Below are 25,992 nucleotides of genomic sequence, written 5' to 3'. Positions count from 1 at the left end.
TCAGTGTAAACAGACAGCAGAGGTGCGTGTGTGTGTGTGTGAGGGAGGGAGACAGGGTGATAGAGGCAGCTATATATGTCGGTGATCTTGGCGTCGGCTGAGGACGGTGGATGATGGGGAGGGTGAGGTGTGTGATTGACAGCGTGATGTGACGCGCTGCAGCGGAGTGGGGCAGCAGGAAGCGGCTCACAGGGACTTAAAACATCACATGCAGCTCCGCGGAGGGCCCGTGTGAGAGCTGCTGTCTGGACGCACCGGATTGTACTTCACAGGACTGGACTAGTTGAAGCAGTAAGTGTCAATATGTGTTTGTTGCCGTGTCACCTATTTCGTGTTATCTGATCAGAGCTGCCAGAGTCACAAATATATTCATTAAAATCTCACTTAACAAGTAAACATACACGCTGAGATGTCATCAGCTAGCTGCACTTAAAGCATCATTCGTAAAAGTGCACTGTCAGCAGAGAAAGAAGGATCCCCTGGGACTAAGGCTGTATCTGCATCAGTGTCAGCAGCATTTTATTGTAGCTGCTCGAGGTGGAGCCACTGTGCTCACGGTTAGGTGGTTTATTAACCAATTAAAGGGGTTGGCCCACCCCCCTCTAAAGGGTCACGAAGTGAATGTTGGGGGGACCTACAAGTACATCTAAATTATACTTGAATAAATGCTTTTCCTTTATATTGTCAATTATAGGCATTGAAGAACTAAGGTCCCACTGAGGTCACAATAATAACATGAATGTCCTTGTTTCATCTATGAATTGTTTGATGTCGTGCAACGAAATAACAAAACAATGGATGTTCAAATTTCCTAACTCTTGCATGAATAAAAAATGAACAACTATTTAAAAGTATACTTTAAACTTGGTGATTAAAGAATGTGACCAAGATATGCACTTGGTGTTACATTTTGCTGTTGAAAAATAAAACTGTCAAAGCTGAAATAAGTCTAATGGGAGATCAAAGTAAACTTTACTCTATGATAAATGAAAAAAAAAAAAAAAACAACAACAATACAAGTGAAAGGGGATTTTAATTAATAATTGTCAAACAAATTTTGAAGTATTCTGATTACATATTTAGATCACATAGAGTGATTTTCTGAGAGTGTGTGTTCCTGAAGTTGCAGCATACAATAGAGAAACAGGCTGACCGTCTGTTATTGTCACATGCTTTCCAGTTCCAGTTGAACCTGTTTCAGTGATGGTCCAAGTTTTTCTTTCAGCATCTGACTGGTCTCGTTTTATCGATGTAGTTCATTGATCCTTCCTCACAGCAACATGACATTCCATAACGTTGCTTAAAGCGAGCTCTCCCCTTTTTTTTTCTTTGTTTGTCTTGTCAGCGGTTTGATCGCAAATACAGAACATCATGTGGGCTTGTTTTTTGGCTGTCTAAAGGGGAAAGAAAGGACTTGTTTCCTTCCTGGAAGGTTAGTCTTGTGACAGTTGTCTTTTGAAATACTTCTGACTTTCTTCCTCTCTATGGTGACACTTGCCTTTCCCTCACTCTGACAAAACAAGCTCTTGTGACTTTTTCATAACATGCCTAAAAGGATGAGAGATGATGAGGCAATATTAAACCGCAAGGAAGGTTTGAGCCGTCATTTAAAAGGTGCAGTCGGCTGATTTTACACAACAGGTTCAGTTAACTTGTCACAGAGAAAAACTGTGAACAAAAACTGTTGCGTGATGTCTGAGGAAATAAACCTGACGATGTCACCGTGGTTATATCTGCTGAGAGGCCACACCTGGCAGGGAAGGTCCAATGAAAAACATTATCCATTTGCATCATGCGAGAAACAGGGAAACTGTCTGCTGACATCACTGAAGAGCAAAGTAAACTCACCCAGGCAGACCTCATTATCTTTCAGTTCCCCATGTACTGGTTCACTGTTCCTGCAATCATGAAGGGTTGGATTTTTCATCATGTACAGGGTTCCCACAGTCGTGAAATTCACAGAAAAGTTGTGAAAATACAGTATTTTCCAGGCCTGGAAATGGTTTGGAATTACCACAATGTTTAGGAAAAATTTGCTTGTATTACTAATTTTAAAATCTAGAGCTTCATCGGCTATGTGACCGTAGGAGAAGCCCTCACTGGATCTGCATACTCTTTAAACCCTGCACCGATCACCTTTATTCCTGTCAGTCAGCTCGTCATTAACCGTAACCCCCACAACATTACAACCAATTACAGGTGCTCACGCTGGGTATGCATGTCCCTCCTATTTTATATGAAAGGCCAATACTGCCATGATTTGACAATATTTTCACAAGATTTACATTAAAAACACCTCTTTTTTTTTACTTTCTGAAAAGCCGTCAAAACCAGCACTTTTGACTGTTTTTTCTTTTTCTTTCATCAAAATGTTTTAACGTGCTCTAATAAGGTACATTAAAATGCTTCATTAGACAAACAGAGAGCATGTTTTACTGTATTAAATAGTTTTTTTTAATGTAAATTGTTTGAAAGCATAGGTGAATTTTGGCACTAGTGTTCTTCCATGCAATTAAACTACTTAAATAAAGTCAGAGAAATGAGGTAAAACAAATTTGGAAAAGTTTTCAAATTAATCCGTAAAAATGGGAAGGAACCCCGAATGTAGTTGGGTTTTTTTACCGATATATTTCATTCAATGCTCTCGGTATAAATCTCAATAAGTACTTAGTTTCTTTTCAGTTGATGCGCCCCCTGAAAGCATCTTTTTGATTACAGTTCAGTCACAGTAATAAAAACAAAAAGCAGTTGTTTTTTCCCCCGCTTGCTTTTCTCCTGCAGGAGTCCATGGAGGAGCTGGAGCCGGAGGAGCAGTTCCTGCGATCTGCCCGGAACGGAGATCTGTGCGGGGTTCAGAGGCTCCTCATGTCCAAAATAAGGGAAGAGACACAGATCAACATCAACTGCAAAGGTATGTGACTCACACATGGAGATAATATCAGTTCTAGTGTGCTGGTGTGATGCAGTTTATGCTGTTTCCTCAGGTAAAAGTAAGTGTAACCTGGGATGGACACCTCTTCACTTGGCCTGTTATTTCGGACACAAAGACGTGGTGGAGGAATTGCTTAAGGTAAGGTTTCTTTATTCTTTTTTTTTTGCGAACTTGGATAGTGTAATCAACTGTACATGCAAGTTGTGTCTTGTTCCACCCTGCAGGCGGGGGCAGATGTTAACTTGCCCAATAATATTGGAGATACTCCCCTGCACAAAGCAGCCTTCACAGGAAGAAAGGTACCTTTTAATGTATCAATAATCACCCATTCAGATTTGAAGTTTCCTTCTACTCTTTGCATCTCTTTGTTGATAGTAGGATTTTGTGCATGCACTTATTCATCCATTCAGTCAATCAATCAATCAACCAATCAATCAATCAATCACGTATTGATCAGGAGGTTGTCATCCTGCTGCTGCACTATGATGCATGTGCCACTGTCATCAATGGGACAGCACAGATACCCAAAGATGTCACTCAAAATGCAGAGATCAGAAGCATGTTGGAAGGTGAGAGAGACGCGTTGTCATCTCAGATACCATGGAAACATGTTCTTAATCAATTTCCATGTTTTGATATTCATTCATACAAGTTTTTTACGTAATGAATGAATTGTAAAATCATCCTACATTTTCGTTTTGTAAATGCATCCTGTCGCTCATGCCAGCGGCGGAGAGGACAGAGGAGAGGAAACTGGAGGAGAAACTTTTGGAAGCTGCGCGTGAAGGAGACCTTTCAACGCTCAGTCAGTTGGTTAGTGCCAGACACTGATACCTGATATAATACTGCCACAGACATGAAGCAAAAGTTTGAATCTTGCATTTCGTCCATTAATAGTGTCGGATGTCCACTGCTTATTCAGGGTAATTAATGTAGTAGTTGTAATTTTAAGTTGAATGTTTTGACAGCTATTGGAAATATTGATTGTAATTTTGTACAGACATTATAATAATGAAAAAGTGCAAAAAGTTTTCTTAGGTATTTTTCTCTGCCAGCATCAGATACTAAAAGTTTTGAACTTAATTACAATTTGGATGTATGTGTACTTCATTTGATTTTTGGGCCACTTTATACTTCTAATTTTCAGCAGAGGGAAATATTTACACCACTACAATTACGTGACAGCTTTATTTAATATTTACTTCACAAAATTAAGATTTTTTTTTTTTTTTTTTTTGGATAGCTGCTTATGAAGTATGATGGTTTGTTATAAATCAAGATGCAACATGCCCCAAATTTCATGATCTAATATTCTCAAACATGACAATTTGCTGCATTTACTTTTAGCTATTTCCATAATTTTGACTTCATATTTTTGTATTTTTACAAAGCAATCAACCAATTGAGTAATTCAGAAAATAACCAGCAGGTTATGAAAACTATAATCAATTTCAATACTATAGAAACTAGTTAAAAAATAGCTCCACCTCGATGAACTATAACAGTAAAATGCTGCTTAGTAATAATAATCTAATGGTATTGTATGTATAATAGTATACAGTATAGTACCATGAAATAACCCGTGTTGTGATTTCCCAGTGTGGTGTTAGTACTTTTACTTAAGTGAAGGAGCTGAATACTTCATCCACCATTGCTAATTAGAAAAAGTTAGCATGCTAACAGGGGACATTAAAATGTTAAACCTGGTAATAACAATACTGTTAAATAGCCTGTTAGCAGTCATGTCAGCTTGGCTATGGACTCGTATCTGGACCTTCAAGTATCACCACATGTTCAAGTTCAAGTCCAGACAAGTAAACAGTCAACTACACCCTTTGAATCTCAACAACACAATAGTTCATGAAAACCTCACAGAGAGAACTGGAATTTTTTTTTTTTTTTTTTAAATCAATATTTGAATTATGTGCCAAAGGAGTTTTTCAGACTCATCAAAAGAAGAGTGGCAGTCAAATTTTGGAAAGCCGTCGCAGTCCTAATTATTCCACCTATTGGTCGCAGTGTGAGAATTCAGAGAGTCATGCTTCAGTTCTTAGCAGAATAATAAAGAAATGCAGGCCACTGGGGTTCAAACAATACATCTGTTATGAGCCAAAATGTTTGCTACAGCTCCGTAGGAAGAAGCCTCCAGACATCAACTGCACAGATCTGCTGGGTAACACTCCGCTGCACTGTGCAGCCTATCGTGGTCAAATGCAGTGTGCCCTGAAGCTGCTGAAGGGTGGAGCCAATCCCAGCGTCAAGAACAAGAACGGTATGGTGCATCAGAAAAAGCTGGCAGCCCTCAATGACTGGTTATATTCAATATTGTTCTTTTTTTGTCAACAAATAACATGAAAAGATCAAAAACAACGAGCTGATTCTGAGATAAGTCTTGCCTGTTCAGCCGAGGCTAAAAAGTGCTTAAAACCCATCAACGAGCCACAGCGTAACACTGGCTGACATGTTCCTTCATTAAAAGGAATGTGGCAAAGTTACTTTATTTTGAGTCAATCCCACACACACTCCCCTGTTTCTGTTAATACTACCATGTCAAATATGCATTAATACCAAGTGGCAACAATAGACTTTATTTACAAGTGGACGTAGCTGCATCTGAAAAATGAGGCCAATGTGAAGGGGCCTTAAACTGCAATACCGCTGAGGGCCACTAGGGGTTAGCTCTAAAAAGGCTCTGGCTCCACAGATTCCCATTCAACTTCTTTCATGAAACACAAAGTCAAGTTTTTTTTTTCCACAGTTATTATAATGTGGTTAGCTAAAGTCACTCCTTCTTAGTTTTTGGTGCCACCAAACGGCAACCAACAGTGACTTCACCCCTTGGTTTGTGTAGCCTCGAGTTTGGCATTTTGGTGGTCGCCATAAGCCATAAGTGACCATATTTGGATGAGCTAGGGGAGCAGGGGGTGGATCTGACTGAACCCAGGGACACTACGCCACATCCACCTACACCGGCAACCTGACTGCACCCCAGGCATGTCAATCAAACCAGGCACGACCCCAAACAAGCCTCTCTTTGAGGCCTCATATCTAATTGATTAAAGAGCCCGTTTCAGTAGAACTAACAGAGCACTGATCAGAAGGAGTACATTTAGCAAATGACACAAAAATTACTTGAAGAAAAAATTTCTTGACTTTGTATTTCACTAGAGAAGTTGACACTTTTTGCAAGAGGTCTACTGAGGGTTTTATTGGAGCCAGCCTCTGGTGGCCCTCAATGGTATTGCACTTTAGGCAATAAATGTGCTCTGGGCTGGCAGCCACAGACAGGGAGGAGGATGGAGAGTATTGAGAGACCAGCTAACATGTTCATTTTAGTCTCTTCTGAGGATTTTAAAAATAAGAAAACTATCTGTCAAGCAGAAAAATATAGAATAACACCACCTTTTTCTTTTACAAGCTCTAATCTCCGCATGCTGCTTGCACAAAAACTGTAGCTTCAGGTGTTGAGTGACAGTTTCAGCTCATTTCATAGGGTCTTGTCTCTCTTCCTTCATCCAGACAAAAATAGCAACTGTTTTGGCATGTAGCTGTCATTTCTCCGGAAGATTTTCAAAGTTTAAACTAATTAGTTTTGCCAAGCATGTTGGCTATTTCTGTGAACATGATTATCTTCGGAAAAACTACAACTATGTTTACATGTGAGGCACAAGCTGGCGCTGGTTCAGATGTAAATGAATCCTTGTTATTTATAATTCTGTCACCAGCATGTAAATATCGGTCAATCAAGCTGTATTTTTCTCCCTTTATATAAATGTGCTCTGTGATAATGCTCCACTCGTTTTGTGTATATCCATACCTCCCAGGCCAGACAGTGTTCGACCTGGCCAGTGACACAGCAATGACACAGTTTCTCGAAGGCGCCGTTCATCAAGTGAGTGTTCAGCTGACAGCCGGCTTCCTGACGTTTTCTTTGATGTGCTGTTTGATTTATTTCTTACTTTGTCTCCTCTGTCACCCCTGCAGGGTACGACTCGTCATGTCAAGAAGTACGAGGGACTCCTCTGGAAGGTAAAGTTTGAGAAATATTTACTTTGGTGGCTGACAGAACCCAATTTATTACAGATTGAGAAATAACAAGCAAAGTGGAGAAATTGACCCATCACATGTTGACTTTAGAGATCCTGCTGGTACAGAAAACTCAAAGCATTCCCATAGCACCATGTTTATTGGTGTACTCTATTACCAGGCTGTAGAAAAAATGGGTAAAATAAAAATGTATTCAAAGTCTCTTCTAAAACAAAATATCCCGTACAATGTGTAATTTAGCAACACAATAACATGTAGACAAACATTTTGGATTCTTGCTGTGGGTTTGTTGTTATTTGACAATTAAATGATTTTGAGGGCTTGTTTTAATTTACCTTTTTCTAGTTTAAAGATACCATTTTTGGTAACAATGCTTTTATTATGAAAAATCTGGCTCTTGTCATTTAAAATTAAATAAGGTTTTGAACAAATGGAACATGGTGGTCTACCAAGTGTAATGTGTCACTCCACAGTGTGCTGAATTAGGAAATTGATTAGTTTACTGCTTCATCAAATGTTGGGGCACTGACCTTCGCACTGATTACCAGGTATTCACAATAAGAGGCCACATCAGCAGAAGATAGCACGGGCTTTACTAAGATACTGCAGGCTCATTAGCATGTGGTGATTGAGGGCTGAGAACAAAAAATAATCTCTACAAACAAACTGTAACATGCTGGATGTAGTGTGATAATAGACCTTTTTCACAGCACATATTCTGACTTCAGTGAGACATACAGAAACATCTACTTTGAAACCCTGTCACGGAACTGTCCCTGTCTAAAGATAATGGTGTTGAGAAAACCGAAAACACAATCTGCAGATTTCTTTTCTTGAAGTCAGCAGCTGCAGGGCCACGTTTAGTTAAAAAGATAAAGTGATTTGAATTCCCTTTTGTTCCAGATTTGACAGACTTCTTCTCCATAGCAATGATGACAAAACATGGTTTCTGTGTTCAGTAACATGAATGATATTGATGAACAGAAAATATTTAAATGAGAATATAATGTGAATTTATTAAAAAGAACTAGATGCCAGATGACAAGATAGTTCCTCATTCATGTCAGTGAAAAGCTGCTCAGTTGAGAATATGCCGGAAAACATTTCAAGTTTCCTGTATGTGGTACCTGGATGTTTCACATGCCCACAAAGCACATGCATTAGCTTCAGCTGAGCCAGTAAAGAGCAAGCTCCACTAAGGCTGAGTGCAGGTCGGGCTGGCTGACTCCTGTTTGCTCCACAATGGAATAAAATTTAAAATGTCTTGCAGTTTTTGAGGCTTCCCAAAAGTTATTGAGAAAATTCTGATCATAAAAATAATTATTTAACGTGGTTTGTGATGCTTTTAGCCACTCCCTTTCCAATCATTGTGAGTGGAAAAGATACTTTTCGAGCCTGCGTGAATCATGTGACAAATGTCGAAGTTACAGTCATGTTGTTTGGCCGCTATGGCAAAATGGCTATGCAGCCTTGCACTGTTCCTGAAGGTTTGACCTACTATAGACAATGTGGAAAACCACTTCCTGAACCAGCGACTCCTCCCACTTTGCAGCTCTATAATCACTCTCCTTTTAGCTCTGTTTTTGTCTTTTGGTCTCCACTGTTGTCTTTCGATTTCTGCTTATGCGCCTCTATGTTAAAAGCTATTTGATGTTTCTTATTAGTTGCAGAGAAAGTAATGCATGATACATTTCTAGATGTGCTGTGGAAAAGTAGCTGCCTGTGGCAGCCAAAAACAATGAGAGTGTTGAGAGTAAAGAAAACCAAAACAGTGCTGAAGGGTCATGCAGAGTCACATGATAATTCTGTCTGGTGTCATTACTAGTAGCGAATTTTTACACATAGTAGTCATGTGATTCAAAGACATTGATCATAGCAGCTTCAAAGAACAAAAAGGCGGCAGTGAACTTATTCTGCTAACAGGTATTATTTGAAAGTGAATTCCTCTGTGCCAAAACATTTTTTTAAACACATCAATCCCTCATCGTTTCACTGGATGATGTTCCTTCATTCAAACCCGAAAAAAAAAAAAAAAGTGTATTATTCCACAGCTGAAAATAGGCCCAGTTCTAATTACTGCCTGGATATTGATGTGAGTGCTATTTCAAAGTCAGAATCCAATTATGGCAGCGTCCAATTTCTGTGAGTGCAGCATTGAGAAGCCCTAAAAACTAACGATTTTCACCCGCTGAGCCAATCAGTTAGAAAACAAACTCGGATGTAACTCGTGTGTGTGTGTGTGTGTGTGTGTGTGTGTGTGTGTGTGTGTGTGTGTGTGTGTGTGTGTGTGTGTGTGTGTGTGTGTGTGTGTGTGTGTGTGTGTGTGTGTGTGTGTGTGTGTGTGTGTGTGTGTGTGCGTGCTTTTAGCATTTGCAGCATGTTTCTACTTGCAGCAAGTGTTATCAGATTTGTGACTGTATTCTCAGTTTAATGAGTTTTCTGAGGTCTGTGATCTGTCGCTCTCTCAGTCATCATTGAAATCAGAAAAGACTGAACAATAATAGAAGTCACTGAAAATCAGACTGCTGATTATTTTCTTGCGTGCCATCCTGCAGAGCTCCAGATTTTTTGGCTGGCGGTCCTACTGGGTCTCCCTTCAGGACGGGGTTTTATCCTGGTACTCAAAACAGTAAGTGCATCTCTCACTTTGGCTGTGCTCCTTGAATCAGATGTTTGAACAGATCTCAGCAACAGATAAATGGAAGTACTGCACACTTTTGATTGGAAAGATGCTGGAGGTGACAGACAAATTAGTTAAAAATAGACTGATCCTGTCTGCTCTTCCTCCACTGAAAATCTGTCATCTGTTGAGGATCCTTCCTCAAAAGAAAAGTCCTCACCTCTGTCTCTTCCATATGAAGGTCAGATGCAGCTGCCAACATCAGAAGGCAGGGCTGTAAGTCCCTCACACACGCCCACTGTTTGGTAAGTCAACATTTTAAGAATTGCACTCCCTTTTTTGACCCCAATTTAAGTGAGTACAAATTTTTCACAAAGGGAATGTTTCTCATCGTTTCTTATTTCCAGATACGAGCCAAAGATGACTGCTTTTTTACCCTGAAGTGCTTCGATGACAGCGTGCATCACTTCAAAGTATCACCTAAAACGGACCCAGAGGCAACAAGAAAAGTGAGTTTCATTTATCCTCCAGCTGTAACGTCAAACACGCTTTTCATCAACTATTTCCTGACTTTTTTTTTGCCAAATTATTGACATTATTAGTGGCTCTGAAATTTGGAAAAAGTAAAGCGATCGTCCATACAATACTGGATTTTTGGGTCTGTTACCGACATTAGGGAGTAAAATTATTTAGATATTAATATTTAGCCAAATATTGTTTACATTTATACTGTATATCCAATGATCTCATAAAGGTGGTTATTAAACACTTGACACGTGTGACAAAGCCAGAAGCAGGATATCTAAGAGTTTATTGTCCACGCTGACATCAATTCAATTTTTTATTTTATTTATTTATATAGCGCCAAATCACAACAAAGGTTATTTCATGGCACTTAACACATTAAAGTCCTTACAGTAAGACTTTACAATATTATAGAGAAACCCAACAATTCAACAATTCCCACATAAGCTAGGAGGGAAACAATTCATCTTTAAGGGAGGAAAACCTCCAACAGAGGGAAGGAAAAACTCCCTCTTAACAGGAAATAACCTCCGACAGAACCAGGCTCAGAGGTGGGCGGCCATCTGCCTCAACCGGTTGGGGTGAGAGGAGAGCAGAGAGAGAAAAGGACAGCATAGAGATATAAGAGAAGAACTGTTGGTGGAGATGACAAGCGCAGGGCAGAGACATGCAGCGCCATGACGGGACATCTGCAAAAGAAAGAATGTGCATCAGTGCACTGAAACAGTAAACTTTACTAAGAATTCAGATAAGCATAGAAAAAAAGACACAAATATAACTGCTTCTAATTTTCCCCAATCATTTTCTGCATTATTTTTTTGCCCAATATTGGGCAAGAAAATCAATATATTGGTCAGGTGCTACTATAAGGTTCCACCTGTGAAGCATCTATGAGTGCTCAGATTGAAAACAGGAGAACCAATCTAGTTCCACTTTTTATGCGTGTCACCCCGACGCCCTGTAGCTGAGGTTAAACAAGCTGAAATAAATGATGAAATATTGCTAAAAAAAAGTTAATCCTTTTATCAAAAACGTTGTAAAAGGCACTAGCAAAAATGCCAACTGAGGTGAGTCACTTCAGTTAATCTCGTCTTAAACTTCTACCCGCTAAATACAGCTGTCTCGCTAATGTCAACTGGACAACTTGTGCTAACCTTGAACCTTGTAATTGCAAGGTCACAATCTGTATAATATATGAGTAACCTGTTTAATTTTCCTGACAAACCACATAAAAATCATTTATTTTCTCCCAGGCATGGCTAGACGCGCTGGAGGAGCACTCTGCCTACAGCACACACTACTGCTCCCAAGAGCAGGGCAGCGAGAAGGAGGAGGAGGAGGAGGAAGCGATGTCACTTGGGGAGCTAACAGACTCACTACAGGTGGCCGTTAACAAAAACATCCATAATTAGCATGTCAGCATAATGATCCGCAGTGTTTTCCCCGAACTACAAAAGTCCTACCCCCCTGCAGCTTTTGTTCATCGGCGGTCTTCTCCCATCTCTCTGAATCACCAGGCAGCAGAGGTCAGCCAGAAGAAACTGGAGAAGGAGGTGGCAGTTTTCCTGTCCATGCTGAAAAATGATGGGCTGTCAGAAAGTAAAAACCTGTCATTAAACTGCTGTTTATGGGTTTTTTTCTATAAATTGTAATTTATGCAGCAGAGGGAAGAGGGGAAATGAAAACCTTATGATTAAAATTACAAGCACCATCAAGCCGATTCAAATACAAAGTATAATATCTGAAATACTCTTAATTAAGAGGCTGCGTCATCTGTCCCTGTCATTAGAGATTTCTACGCATGTTGTTTGTTGCTTTTCTGACAGCATGAACATTTTTTGAGTTTGTCCTTTTTAGGGAACTCGTTTTGTGACTTTTACTATTTCACTCATTAGTTTGTGTTTTTGATTCACTCAGGATTTCCATCGACCGTTCTGCAAACAATGCAGGAAATCTGTGAGCTGTCCAGTGAGACCACGTCCAGTCTCAGTGTGTGTCTCAGCCTCTTCTCCAGACAGGACGGGGTAAGTGTCATCTTCCCTTTGACAGACGTCTGGCTTCATTTGAATGCCGAGTGGCTGCAATGTGTCAGGTTTATGTGCGTCATGTAAATGATTATCAACAGTTTACTCTCGCTTTCCTGTAGCAGAATACTTGCAGTGAAGGAAATAATGATTTGATCCCTTGCCGATTTTGTAAGTTTGCCCACTGACAAAGAAATGAACGGTCTATAATTGTAATGGTAGGTTTATTTTAACAATGAGAGACAGAATATAAAAAAATAAATCCAGAATATTACATCATATAAAAGTTATAAATTGATTTGCATTTGATTGTGTGAAATAAGTATTTGATCCCGTACCAACCAGCAAGAAATCATTATTTCCTTCACTGTATGAGTTCACTCAACTCATTAAATGGGACAATATTTGGTCTCGAAGGACATTTTAAAGAACTCCAGTCTGCTTTGATATTTGAATATTATGTAAGCAGGACATTGTTTCTACAAATAAATGTTTAGTTTGTCTTCAAGGCTTCTGTAAGAGACCATGCAGGCTAAGAAAGATAATATTATTTATGATTTGAGTGCACCGACCCTATAAAAAAAACAAATGCAGACTATAAATATTGTAATCAACAGGATCCTTCTTGTTTGTGACCCTCAGATATATAGTGGTGTTTTTCTTAAGCTTGCAATGTAAAAGCAAAACATCATTCATAAGAAAGCGCCTGCACAATTCCCACCTCCTTATGAAAGCAGCTGAGTGGAGCGCAGTGATTATTAGCTGTCAGATGGGTTTTCTTTGTGACTGATTCAATGGATTTGATTATAATGGAAGGATTCGGTGGGCACATTACCCCCCCTCCCCCCAAGAAGAAAAAAGTAGAATGGCACTGCTTACAGCCCACAGCAACCTTGGACATGGGTTTTATAACTATGTAAAACATATTTCGACAGTGGTTGACTCAACACATGGTGATGCACATGATAAGATCTGTTTCTTGCGTCTGGTGCAGGAGATTTCTCGAGTTGCTCCGTGTGTTTTTGATGCGTACTTCACGGCAATTCAGTTGATGCTGAGCTGAAGGCATCAGGTTGTGAAACTGCATTAGTAGCAAATACACAGGCCGTGGCGAGCCTGTTTACTACGCTGGCTTCAGGCCCAGCAGCACTCCGGCTCAGCTGTTGTCAGTCACAGCAGCAGACAAACATGGTTCAGCGAGGGAGGACAATATGTTTTTAATCCTTCACCAATGTATCTTCAAAATGCATTTTTGTGACATTGATAATGTGATAGTACTCTTTTTTTTTTTTCTTTTTTTTTTTAATAAAATTAATCCAAACACCATAAAACAACAACAACAATCTTTAGTCATGTGAGCGAATTAGCATGTTCACAGTAACAATGGTAAAATTACTGTGTTGGGGCCATTTGGTATTTTTGTAGTGTGTAATAATTCAAATCACATCTATTTATTCTGTTGATGTTTTGTTTGAAAGATATGGCTGAATTTGTTTGACAACAATATTTATATTATTTTGATTAATTAAATAAGTGTTCATTCTTTTATTTTGAAGGGTAGCTTGGGCGTATCAGGTGAATCTACATACTGTATATGGGTAGGTAGTTTTAGGACAGCCAGGCACCAGGGTGGTTTATGTTCTTTATCAGGGCAAGACAGGCACAAACATGTTTGTTTTTGTTGTTGTCTGTTTGCTTTCTGAAATGGTGAAAGGAACCACGTGAAACGGATTTTTTTTTTTTCTTCCCTGAACTCCTTGGTGCCTCAGTGATTGTTTGAATTTGAGTTTTTTATTTTTATTTTTATTGTTTAGTTTGAGGACAAATCTCCACTATGTACTGATTTAGAGCAGGTTTAATGTTTAACATGATAGCAGTCTTAGCTCAGTGTGTTAGCATGCTAACACCATTCACAGCAGCAGAAAGGCTGAAAAAAAGTCATTTGTTTTGCAAAAATGTTAAAAATATATATATAAAACTGACAGTGTTGCTTGAGGGGGGGGAAGTCAGAGGATCACCAAAGTCAGCAGGATTCGTGTGTGTGTGTGTGTGTGTGTGTGTGTGTGTGTGTGTGTGTGTGTGTGTGTGTGTGTGTGTGTGTGTGTGTGTGTGTGTGTGTGTGTGTGTGTGTGTGTGTGTGTGTGTGTGTGTGCACAAAAGTTATTTAATGGAAGTAAACATATGTGGTTATGTTTTTATAATTTGAAGCAGCGTATGTAAGAGGAAGATGTGAACAGAGATATGTAGAGATTGAAGAGACAACAGGAGATTTAGGGACAGATTTCGGGAAGAACTAATTCACAAAAAAAATCTAATAATCCTAATCTCTTACCTCTGTTTTGTTAGCTGGAAAGCAAAATGTAGTTTTCCGGCTCTGAAGATCTAAGAGTTGGAGTGTTCATTTTTGTCCTGCATTATCGCCCGTCCCCGTTTGAGATCAGTTGCAGCACTTTTCTGAACCAGATTTGAATCTGAACGTCACGTCGGGATGAGAATTAGTCGCTGTCTCCTCCCCTCTGATTGTTCACGCTGATTTGGGGTTGTGCTGCTGCTTTTGATGGACCGAATTAATGCACTCTCCAGTTGTTGGATATGTAAATCAACACAATGTTGAGTTTACATGATAATGCACAGATCCAGCCCTTTTATGCGTGACATTCTGACTGCCTGTCATTTTCTGCTAAACATTAATCAAGACGGGGACAAAATTGTTGACTACCGAGGGCTGAATTATTAAACGCACTCGGTGTTGGGAACACAATCATTCCCAGTCAAGATGTTTGTGAGCGTTGTTTTGTTTATTTGTACATAAAGCGTCTCCTCGTTCGTGCTCACCCAGCTTCATCTCACAATCAAGACAGTCGTATTCCTGCGGGATCTTTGGAGGAAACGTCACTGCTGGTGAAGCAGAGGCTGCCAAAAACCTCTTTGAATGTTCTGGGTTTGACAGCCGGTCCGGTGCTTTCAGGGTTTACACCTGGGCCGGGCCTCGATCGCTCAGCTGTGTAAGCCTTTTGAACTGCGATCTGCAGAGGCAGAGCGCGATGAAAGGCCCATAGGATCTCAGAGCTCGCCATGAATAGGCCTGAGCCCAATAGGAATAATTTACACATGTGCAGTTTATGGCTCAGTCGGCACATGATGGCTCGCAGTGTGAATGAAGCGGCGGGTCCTTACGCTCGCTCCCCGTGCAAAGGAAAGATACTGAATCACTTTAAGCTCCTGCAGCTTTGGTTTGCACTTCAGCACCACCTGTGGAGAGGTCAGCAGCAGGAATTTCTTCTTTAAAGTGCAATATTATGACATGATCTGCGGTCTGTCAGTATGCAGCACTTTAACACACTTTACTTTGTGATTTATTTAACTTCACTTCTTCCTACTTTTCTTTCTTTGACACCCCAAAGAAAAAAAAAAACTGCCTTCTTAGTGGTCTCTAACTTTCTATTTACACATTGTCACTTCAGTTAGATGTTTTTTGTAAAGGTGCTGCTGCACGATGAAGCGCACCCTCATATGATCAACACTACTGTTTTGTGTAAAAGGAAGGTTTAGCTGATGGTTTATGTCCATTACGCGTCATTCGATCCCTTCTCCTCCCCGAGAATCATGTTCTCCGGCAGGCCATTTGAGACGGCAGCGTCGAGGCAGCTGTCCTCCATTACAGATAAACCTGGCTCATCCCTCTCAGCTCCATTGCTGCCTCTCTCTGCGTGGGTCTGATAATGAGAGGACAGGGCAGAGGGGAGGATCAATCAGTCACCATTCTGTTTATTTGCTGCCATCACAGCCTGTCTGACACTCACACACATTTTGTCTTCTGTCTGTAATGAGAGTTGGAATAAAATTTTAGTGGCTGTGTGAGAAGACTTTAACAATTGTTGTGTTTCTGTGAGTGATCAGTCTGCTTGTCTTTGTGTGTGTGTTGTTGTGTGTGTGTGTGTGTGTGTGTTGTTGTGTTTGTGTGCGTGTGTTGTTGTGTTTGTGTGTGGCGAGTTCAGGTGCGTAGTCTGAAATTGGAGCAGGAGGTAGAGAAGAACAAGATCCTCTCTGAGGCACTGCAGACTCTCGCCACGGAGCACCACGAACTTGAGCAATCCGTCGTCAAAGGATCTTCACCGCGGAGTGCCCTCAGTGAGGATGAGTTCCACGACGCCGTGTCTGGTGAGTTGACAAGTTATCAAACACACTCAGGACATGCAGGAGATTCTGTGACAAGCTGCCGCTCACACGCGCTGCTCTGTCATTCACCTGTAGGACACTGGAATACTTTTTCCTGCCAGTGAATGTCTTTGGTATGTTTGCCGCTCATCGAGCATCAAGTGTTGCCTGGTTGTGTTAAAAAAAAAAAAAAAAAGTTTTCTCTTTAATGGGTGTTTTTGGTGTGGAAAAAAACCAAAAAACTGCATGGTGTAGAAACATTAAAAATGTGGATCTGAATAATGCTTGATGTTTTTTTTTAAAGTGTCTGCAAAACAGAAAATGTGGCATTTTATAAAGTTTGCAGTTTTATAGATGAAAGGAAGTGAACATTGATACATCACAGCAGAATAAAATTAAACGGATCTGCAAGGGAGATTTGCATTCATTGTTGCACAGCATCTATGTTTTTAATACTAATAAAGCAGAAGTGACAAAATTAACCTTTTACTTTTCTCACTTCACTTAATTATGGTTTTTAAATGACTAATTTGTTGTTAATTTACTTCATTTACATTCCCTACTTAGCCGATACTGATAACAAAATTTAGGATTCAAAAAAAAATCTCATAACACTGTATTTGCGGAAAGTTTATTTTTCTTTTTTTACATAAACACAATGTGATACAGAAGAATTATGACCAATCTCTGTCATTTTACAGTTAAAATTTAAACATGGTCTCCAAGTGGCCTCAAACCAATTGTGGCTTCAGTATATTGAAGTTTCTTGACATAAAAACTGTAATATCAGCCGATATTGACCTGGATAACTTATCTGTCTCGCTCTAGTCCACCATTACATCCATGTATTTGTTTATGCCTAAAATATACAGAATCAACTAAAGTTTAAGGACCTTTCATCATGTAATTTTGACCAAGATATAAAAAAAAAATTATGATTTGCAGTTAAAAAGTAAACTTGTCAGATGTTTTTGGTGGATAGAAATTGTTTTGAACTGCAGTTTCTTGCGACTTATTAGACGATCTATACACAGATAGTGGTTTATAGTGGCTTACATCACTTGTCAAACTGTGTGGACTGTTGACACCTGCTTTCCCACCAAACCATAGCACTATAAGAATAATAATATTTTTTTAATTTTCTCTTTTAATGAAACCAACTGGACTTTATGCTCTGTAACAGTTCACTTTATGAGTCTGTGAAACGATCTCTTGCTCACTAAATCGTCGCGGTTCGTTTGTCTCCGTCAGAATCAGACTCGGAGCTCTCTCTGAGCGGCTTTGAGACGGTGGCCAGCCATTCTTTCGAGGACGACGAGGAGGAGGACGAAGGCTCTGTCATGTTAAGCAGCTCTTGCAGCAGCCCCACCAGCATGTCAAAGGAGGATCACCATGGCGACAAGGATGATACTCATCCCAATGGGATAACAAAGCATAGGTCATATGCCCCCACAGTTTTCTAAATGTACCACTGACCTCACTGTGCAAAGGCCTGTCTTCGCATATTAGTCTATTATTGTTTCATTTTTTTCTTGCTAGAATATGTTGTTCTTCCTAGAATTAGATATTTGACAACCTGCTTTGAGAGTTTTGTTTTCTTGGTGATCTTTCTCCTTTTTATGTCCTCCCTCACGTCTTTCCACTTCATAGTGTAAATAATTCACAGTCAGGGCCGGTCGGGTAGGCACGAGAAAGAGTTGTATTGAAAGGACCGAGCTCTGTGTTGGAGCTATTAAATATTGATACGGCTACGGTATAATGCAATAATCAGTTTGCAGTATGATCCCTTGTTGGCTGACCCTTTCGGCAGTTTTAGAATGTGGTTCCGATTATTTGGGTGGTTTTAATATAGAATCATTATTTCAACATCTTATTTTTTTACATGGATTATATACAATAATCTTGTGCTTTTAAGTACAGAAGCCAAATTCCAGTCTGTAGACTTACAAGGAATAAGTGCCGCTGATGGATGATACCAAGGCTGCTGACCACCTTTCCTGCTGGTGTTGTTTGTCTGTCTGGGCTTAGATCCAGTATGTCACATAATACATCACAGGCTTTTGTTGACCATATTCACTTGATATGACGTCAGCAGCTATTATATGTCTGATGCATTCACTTTTAATGAAATATGTTTATTTTTAGGGCACTAGCACTGCAATATATATATATATATATATGCCTTATGGAATTGTGTGTTATTATGTTTGTGTGTTATTAGGACGAGTTTACCTGCACCGATGTTTTCAAGAAATGACTTCAGCATTTGGAGTATCCTGAGGAACTGCATTGGAATGGTGAGAATAACGTTTAAATGTTGTTTTTATTAGCCGTGACACACGGGTGTCAGTCAGTCGGTCTGCTTTGGTTCTAAATCATCTTTATGGACAAAGTGTGATATTTTGTAAAGAAAATCCTTGTGCCCACAGGATAAATCCCAGTGACCTTGGTGATTCCCAAACTTTTCCTCCAGTAATTGACATTTCTAGGCCTTTTGTGAAATGTCTGGATGGACTGCAATGAAATCCAAAACTTTATATTCCTCCTCACTGTAAATTTGAATCATTTTACATTATCTTAATTTTTGTCTGCCAGTAGTCAGCTGACATTTTAAATTGTCCAAATATAGCAGCCAAATGAGATGTTGTCAGATGCAGATTGTATTTAATGCAAATTAGCAAAGGCTATCGTGCTGACCGTAAGTAGCTATGATCTCTAGTTTCATAATAAAAATGTATGAAATGGCAACGTGAAAACAACATTAAAAGGTGTCTGCTAACAAGTTCACCATATCCACTGTCAAAACAATATGCGTTAATGCCTTATTAACGACAGTTAGCGCAGGTTAAAATGGTGAACATACCGTGATACCTACTTCACGTCAACACATTACCATTGTCATTGTGAGCATAATGCTATGCTAGCATTAGCATTTATCTTAGTGCTTATTAAAGCCTCACAGAGCCGCTTGCATTGCTGGAGACTCTTCATTATCATCTTTAAAAGAAAAATCTATTGTATTGAGTTAAGTAGGGTGTTTAGCATTACTGTGACAGTTTCTGTATTTTCAGATTAGGCCATGAAAGAGTTCAAGGCACCACAATCCTGAAGTGGAATATTGAAAAGCTATTTTTATAAATCTTGTATTTGTGGATTGTATTTTCTGAAGCCATTTGTAATTCTTGGTACCAGAGTGGGATACAGTAAATACAGCAATAAATGTTGCCTATTTATATTCACTTCGTACATGATTTTGTTCAGAGCAACATACACACTAGTGTACTTTCAGCCTTTTCAACACTCAACATTAATATTACACTTTCAGAAGATTGCCATGTGAGAGGACTTCATTTTCTCTTTGCAATGAAACCTTATCCCTCAATTCCTCCTCATGTCTCTTTTAAGGAGCTGTCCAAAATTACAATGCCAGTGATTTTCAACGAGCCGCTCAGCTTCTTGCAGCGCCTCACAGAGTACATGGAGCACACGTACCTCATCCACCAGGCCAACGCCACCTCAGATTCGATTGAGAGGATGAAGGTAGTGATCGAGCTCTGAAACATCCTGCAGATATCATGTGACTGGATTTTAGCTTTGCTTTTGAGTTTCGTGTGTTTGATTTGGAGTGTGTGTGTGTGTGTGTGTGTGTGTGTGTGTGTGTGTGTGTGTGTGTGTGTGTGTGTGTGTGTGTGTGTGTGTGTGTGTGTGTGTGTGTGTGTGTGTGTGTGTGTGTGTGTGTGTGTGTGTGTGTTTATCTGCTGTCGGCAGTGTGTGGCTGCATTTGCAGTTTCCGCTGTGGCCTCGCAGTGGGAGCGGACTGGTAAACCCTTCAACCCTCTGCTGGGAGAAACCTACGAACTGGTCAGGTACGTGGGAAAAGCTGTATTTGGGGACATAATCTGTTGATTTTCAAAGTGCCAAAACTTTTGCACATACCACAATTACTGCAGTGGTTGTGTTTACTGCTTTGTCCTCAAAAATCAACAAAACATCATCAAAAGGTTGCATACAACTGTATATACATTAGCTTACCAAACATATGCATCACAGCTGTGTGCTTGTCCGTGCTCTGATCCTTGCTGTCTCCGTGGTGATTCCAGAGATGATCTGGGCTTTCGGCTCATATCGGAGCAGGTGAGCCACCACCCTCCAGTCAGCGCCTTTTACGCTGAAGGTCTGAAGCAGGACTTTGTGTTTCATGGATCCATTTACCCCAAGCTAAAGTTCTGGGGCAAGAGTGTGGAAGCTGAACCAAAAGGCCTCATCACACTTGAGCTGCCCAAGTAAGAGCTTCTAGCCAAATAAAACAAAACTTGCAACCAAGTTTATCTTCTGTATGAGCAGTCTTTAACTACATTTTTTTTATTATTATTATTTTTGTGCAGGTACAATGAAGCTTACACATGGACAAATCCCACATGTTGTGTTCACAATATCATTGTGGGTCAGCTGTGGATTGAGCAGTATGGAAATGTGGAGGTGGTCAACCACAGGTAGGAGGGTAAAAATAACTCGTAAGATGTCTGCATATATGTTGTGGGAACTATAATATGGAAGACTGAAAGTGCTTATATTAAAACAAATAAAAGAAATAAATTATATACAATACATATTGTTATATGTACTTCCTTTGTATGCAGGCATTTGCTGTGTCATAATTAAATGGTAAAACAGCTTTTTGTCTCTTAAGAGGACCTATTATGCTTCTATGTATTTGCTGCCATGTTACAATGTTGCATGTTCATATTAAAGGTGAGCAAAGTCTCAAATAATGAGGTAAATGAATGTAAAATTAATTCCTTTGAGAAAAAGCCTCATTTCTCACACTGCTCTGAACACTCATCAGCTTGTAACAGATTTCCTTATATGGTCATTTGCTGCGGGCACAACACGCCCAAGTAGAAGTCCAGCCATCCTTTCAGTCTGTCTCTGAAGTTGTTCACACTTTCACTGGGTGCTGACGCTCAGCAGGTGTCCGGAGGTCGGCCAATCAGAAGATATTGGGCTTTTAGGAGGCGGGTCCCAAAAAAGAGATAGGAGCTAAAACGGCTTGTTCCGGGTTGCATAAAGGGCCAGTATAAGCTAAAGGACAATTCAAAACTAGTCTATTGGAGTCCCTGATTAAAAAAATAAAAACAGGAAATAAGCACAATTGTTCCACTTTAATCAAATTATTTTTAATGATCACACAATGAAATTAAGTCAATATTAACATCCAACATTGTAACAGAAAACAAAGTAAGGAGGTTTGTTGCATTTCAGTTTTGTCTTGTGGAGAGCAGCGAGGACTTTTTAATTCTCAATACAAAGCACTGTCATTGGTTGTCATGGGAAATTTCTGGAGAGGTTTTTCATTTTTAGAGATGGATGAAAAAAATCAGCAGTCCAATCACAGCTGTAGTGGTAGTTATTTTAAACATTCACATTAAAACAGCTTCCTGCATGCCAGCCAGCCAGAGGGACCGTACTTTTAACTACTAATGCCTTGTTTTGCATTTGTTCATTTCAATATGGCACATTAACCGCGTCCATAAAAAGGAACATAGAAAAGTGTGTTCTTTGATTTGTTTTTATTTAGGCAGTTAAAATCTTTCATACAAATACTAAAATCCTAAATTGAAGTTTTGAATATTTATCAAGTATAAGTCTAATCCAACTGTTGAAAACATTTTGAGGAAGTTTGACCGTCACGGAGGAAAATGGACAGAGTGAATGAGGAAGTTTTGAATGACTCAACCGTCAGAGAGTGAAAAGAAAATGTGCTTTCATTTGCTCCCTTTTCATGCAGAACTGGTGAGAGATGCTGCCTGAATTTCAAACCGTGTGGCCTTTTTGGAAAAGAACTGCACAAGGTCGAAGGGTATATTTTGGACAAAAGGTACATCGTGATGAATAATTAGTCATCTCTTGTGAGGAGACTTAACATTATTCTAATCTTGAATGCTGAGTAACTGCTGCCCCGCTAATATTTAATACACAATTCACACATGTTGGATTATTCATCACTGTGAATACTCTTTGCACTTTGTAACATGAACTAAGATGCCACGAGTGCCTGAAAAGATTAGTTTTCTTCACTATCAGATTGAATGAGAGTCAGTGTCAAATTGCTAATTTATCTGGATGATGGTTTCCAAATAGTATGTCCTCCTTTGCCCACATTTTAGAGCACATATGATTCAATAAGCCACTTAGAGCTGCTTAAAGACGCTTCGTTTGCAAATCAGGACATACAAAGTAAAGCAGCTGCCCTCTGCTCAGCACATCTTTAACTTTAAATGTGACATCAGAAGCCATTACAAAATCAAATCCTCATGCAAATTATCAATCAGAAACACACGCAGTTAATAGTTCATGGCATTGATAATCAATCCTTAAGAGATATGTGCATTGGTGCAAATTGAAAGGCAGCTAATAACAGCAAAAACAAAGAGGAGCAGATGGTGCTCTCAGATGGAGCACGAGCAGAGCCAGTGATAAATGACTGGACACAACTAGTGTGGTATAACGACTACGAGAACTAGACCAAATATACACCGAAAGATGTACAGACAGGTATAAAGATATATGGACATATAGAAACATAATGCACACAATGACACCGAGATAAGTTATATACAAGCTGGAAACAAACAGATGTGAAAATATGCGCTAAGTCGGATGCTGGCAGAGCCTGAAGCGGACTTCTGGCTCCTCTTTTCCTGGGAACGTTCTATTTAACTTCCAGAAATCTATCGCACATCAAAGTGCTCTTTTTTATCTGTTAGCTCAAACTGACTGAAATAAGTACTACAGTTTGTGCCTGAGGACGTGTGTGTGTGTTTGTGTGTCACAGCAAAAAGAAGCTGTGCGCTCTCTACGGGAAGTGGACGGAGCGCCTTTATGTCGTGGATTCGGCTGCGTTTGAAGCGCATAAGAAAAACGACAAAAAAGTGTCCGAGGAGAAGAAAGGCAGCAAAGCGGTATGAAATACTGAGCAGAAGAGAGTCCTCTCAGTTTACTGTTATGATGCATAACATAAATAATGTATTTCAATGAAGGAAAAAAAAGACAAAAAGCGAGCATCCGTTCTGAGCTCTGCTTTAATAATGCACCTTGCTGAGAGTACAGCTTTCAGTGCAGCATTATTTCTGTGTGCTGCCTCTGCTGGTGTTTAGGGTGCCAGTGAAGATCAGGAGGAGGTTCCCTCACCAGCTGCAGACACTGTGGAGGCAATTCCTGGCAGCCAGCTACTGTGGAAGATCGCACCCAGACCGGCCAACTCTGCCGAGGTTCCACTGATTAATACACACTACGAGGGGCGATAGAAAAAGTTTCTGAGGCTGTTCCTGTTGTGTGTGAATGGAGCGCAGCTTTGTGATGTGCACAGAGCAGGGGGACGATATGACCTCCATGAGTAAGTATTCCAAGTTATGGCTCTTGATCAACATCAGCACCTGAGTTCGACACATTTTTGGGACCATCTTGAGCAAAGAGTGCACATCAAATTTTGTTTCAAATTTTTGGGGAACAGAAAGAAGTTGCAGGGAGACAAATCTGATCAGTAGGGCTGGTGGGGAGCGCTGTGAGCGGGTGTGTTGCAATGTTGGAGAACCAAAGTGCCATCGTCCCGACCTGACTCTCTTTTCAGTCTTGGACAGTGACGTTGTGCCCCTCTCACTTAAGCCACCTCACCCGGCTCACTGCTTCATTGTCGTAGGTTTTCTGAAACATTTGAAGGGTCTTTGCTGCCGATGGGATGTGCGCTCTCTGCTCGTGTCCACGTTGACAGTGCAAATGTAAACACGTCAGGGTCACTAACACTCAGGTGCTGATGTTGATCCAGAGACGTAACTTGGAATACTTACTCACAAAAGTTACACTGCGCTCTGTTCGTGTGCAACAGGAGCAGTCTCTGACCCTTTTGACCCTCACTCGTCTACAATAAGCCTTCGTTAGAGTGTAGTCTTAAAAGAATGATGACACTTTACAATAGCAAATAAATCTTTCCTTTAATTGCAGATGTACAGCTTCACATCCTTTGCGATGCAGCTGAACGAGCTGCGTAAGGAGATGGAGGGAGTCATTCCTCAGACCGACTGCAGGCTCAGACCGGACATCAGAGCCATGGAGAACGGCGACATCGGTAAGAATTGTTTTAAGTAATTAACTGAAGAAAAAAACCCTCTCCCTAACCCCACTGTTGTGATTCAAACAGACCTCGCCAGTGAGCAGAAGAAGAGGCTCGAGGATAAACAGAGAGCTGTTCGCAAGAACCGCTCCAAGTCCAACGAGGAGTGGAAGACGAGGTGAGCGTTCTCCTCTCTTAAATGTACTCAACGAGCTTTAGTGTAGTCAGTTAATGCACGCGCTAGCTAGCAACCAGCTACAGGCAATATTAAGACAACAGTCTTCATCAGGGTGGAAACAGTACCATTGTCATGCCTTTACTTTACATGCATTTTTTTATTGTGAATGGTGAATTCTGGTTTCTGCCTTTAACGCTGCCATTGTATCATGTCTGTGTGTACTCTGTCACACCGTGTTGCTTTGAAATACTCGAGCTAAATTTTCTCTTCACTTTGTCTTGTTTTCCTGCTGCGTCCTTGCTTTGATGTTAAGGAGTCCTGCCCTGGGCCCAAGGTTAGAGCTGCTTGACTGATGTGCCTGAAATGTTTGATGTGATCGTGTGATCTTCTATGTTTCCAGACATTTCTCCCTCCCTCCCTCTTTCTCTCTGTCTCTAAATGTAATTCTTATCTGTAACTGTGTCCCACTTTATCACAGACAATAGAATCAGTGTGCAGACGATGTCAATAAGCCTCTTTTCCTCCCACCAGCATGACAGCTCCACTCTCTGGCACTAAATGCAATTACTCAAACTCCACATGCGTCTTCCCTCCAAGTTGTTCCGTCCCTACTTACGTGCATTTAATGCCAGTTAAAAGCTAACAACCAGAAACCGCGAACTCCCATAGAAATCCTTCATGACCTTGAGATGAAGCATGCCTGACCATCCTCCCTCGCTTTCCTCTGATTCGCTTTGAGTTGTATTTGTCTGGTCGGTTTCTCTGAATGCTCTCAACTGTGTTGTCAGGTGGTTTCAACAGGGACCGAACCCCCACACCAGCTCCCAGGACTGGCTCTTCTCCGGTGGTTACTGGGACAGGACGTACAGCCAGATGCCAGACATTTACTGATGCACGTTTCCTGCACAGATAAAGCAGCAGGAAGGAACTGCCGGGTTGTTCTTTTTTTTCAATGAAATAGCCACTAGCAATAGGGGGGAAAAAAGTGTACTTAAACAGTGTGGCCTTAATCTACTTTATGACGATAAAGCTGTGCACAAAAATGTCAATAATCAAGAGTAATGCTTTGAGATGTAGCATTTGTATTTCCACTGAGACCAGATTGTTTCTGTTCATGATGGGCCTTTAGCGCATGGACAGCGGTTTATGGTTCTGGTGTCCATCTGTCCTCGTTTAAATGTCCATAGTAGTGTTTTGACTCTCATTGTATATCTGTATATATACTTTCCACCATTTAACCGTCAGTGACCTCATCATGTCGTTCCCATCTCCTCTGGACTCCAGTTAAACTCACAAAAAACACAAGCAGTCTGATAGAAAAGATGCTGATGTGGATGTCAGTTATTTTTCTCGTGTTTTTTGTCTTGTAAAAAAATAAAATAAAAGGCAAAACATGCA

The 25,992-nt window shown here is 40.3% G+C and overlaps 1 protein-coding gene across 4 annotated transcripts; it reads left to right on the top strand.

The window, feature by feature from the left end:
• The first annotated feature begins 6 nt into the window (after positions 1-6).
• osbpl1a (oxysterol binding protein-like 1A) lies at positions 7-25,992 on the top strand. Of its 4 annotated transcripts, none has more exons than XM_069699200.1 (29): positions 7-291; positions 2,782-2,911; positions 2,985-3,070; positions 3,157-3,231; positions 3,390-3,501; positions 3,660-3,745; positions 5,060-5,204; positions 6,757-6,824; positions 6,917-6,961; positions 9,535-9,608; positions 9,841-9,904; positions 10,007-10,108; positions 11,378-11,506; positions 11,642-11,723; positions 12,042-12,148; positions 16,147-16,309; positions 17,558-17,744; positions 18,528-18,603; positions 19,712-19,846; positions 20,075-20,172; positions 20,407-20,589; positions 20,692-20,799; positions 22,095-22,184; positions 23,142-23,268; positions 23,464-23,577; positions 24,308-24,431; positions 24,504-24,594; positions 24,908-24,928; positions 25,383-25,992. In XM_069699200.1, the coding sequence occupies exons 2-29, from the start codon at positions 2,788-2,790 to the stop codon at positions 25,483-25,485; spliced, it is 2,919 nt and encodes a 972-aa protein (XP_069555301.1). In that variant the 5' UTR covers positions 7-291; positions 2,782-2,787; the 3' UTR covers positions 25,486-25,992. The 4 variants fall into 4 exon arrangements, with proteins under 4 accessions (XP_069555301.1, XP_069555302.1, XP_069555303.1 ...); XM_069699201.1 differs by having other exon boundaries at positions 2,749-2,911; XM_069699202.1 differs by lacking the exon at positions 24,908-24,928.

This window comes from Brachyistius frenatus, unplaced genomic scaffold (assembly GCF_029030835.1).
Source record: "Brachyistius frenatus isolate BFR_SWC_R1_liver_20210118 unplaced genomic scaffold, ASM2903083v1 Contig_29, whole genome shotgun sequence".
Taxonomy (NCBI): Eukaryota; Metazoa; Chordata; class Actinopteri; family Embiotocidae; genus Brachyistius; species Brachyistius frenatus.
The sequence above is the reverse complement of the archived record's forward strand: the minus strand, read 5'-3'. Positions and strand labels throughout refer to the sequence as shown.

Coding starts and splice junctions, on each gene's coding strand:
- osbpl1a (XM_069699200.1), top strand. CDS start 2,788: ATGGAGGAGCTGGAGCCGGAGGAGCAGTTCCTGCGATCTGCCCGGAAC. Junction 3,746..5,059: donor TTTCAACGCTCAGTCAGTTG/GTTAGTGCCAGA, acceptor TGTTTGCTACAG/CTCCGTAGGAAGAAGCCTCC. Junction 6,825..6,916: donor TCGAAGGCGCCGTTCATCAA/GTGAGTGTTCAG, acceptor TCACCCCTGCAG/GGTACGACTCGTCATGTCAA.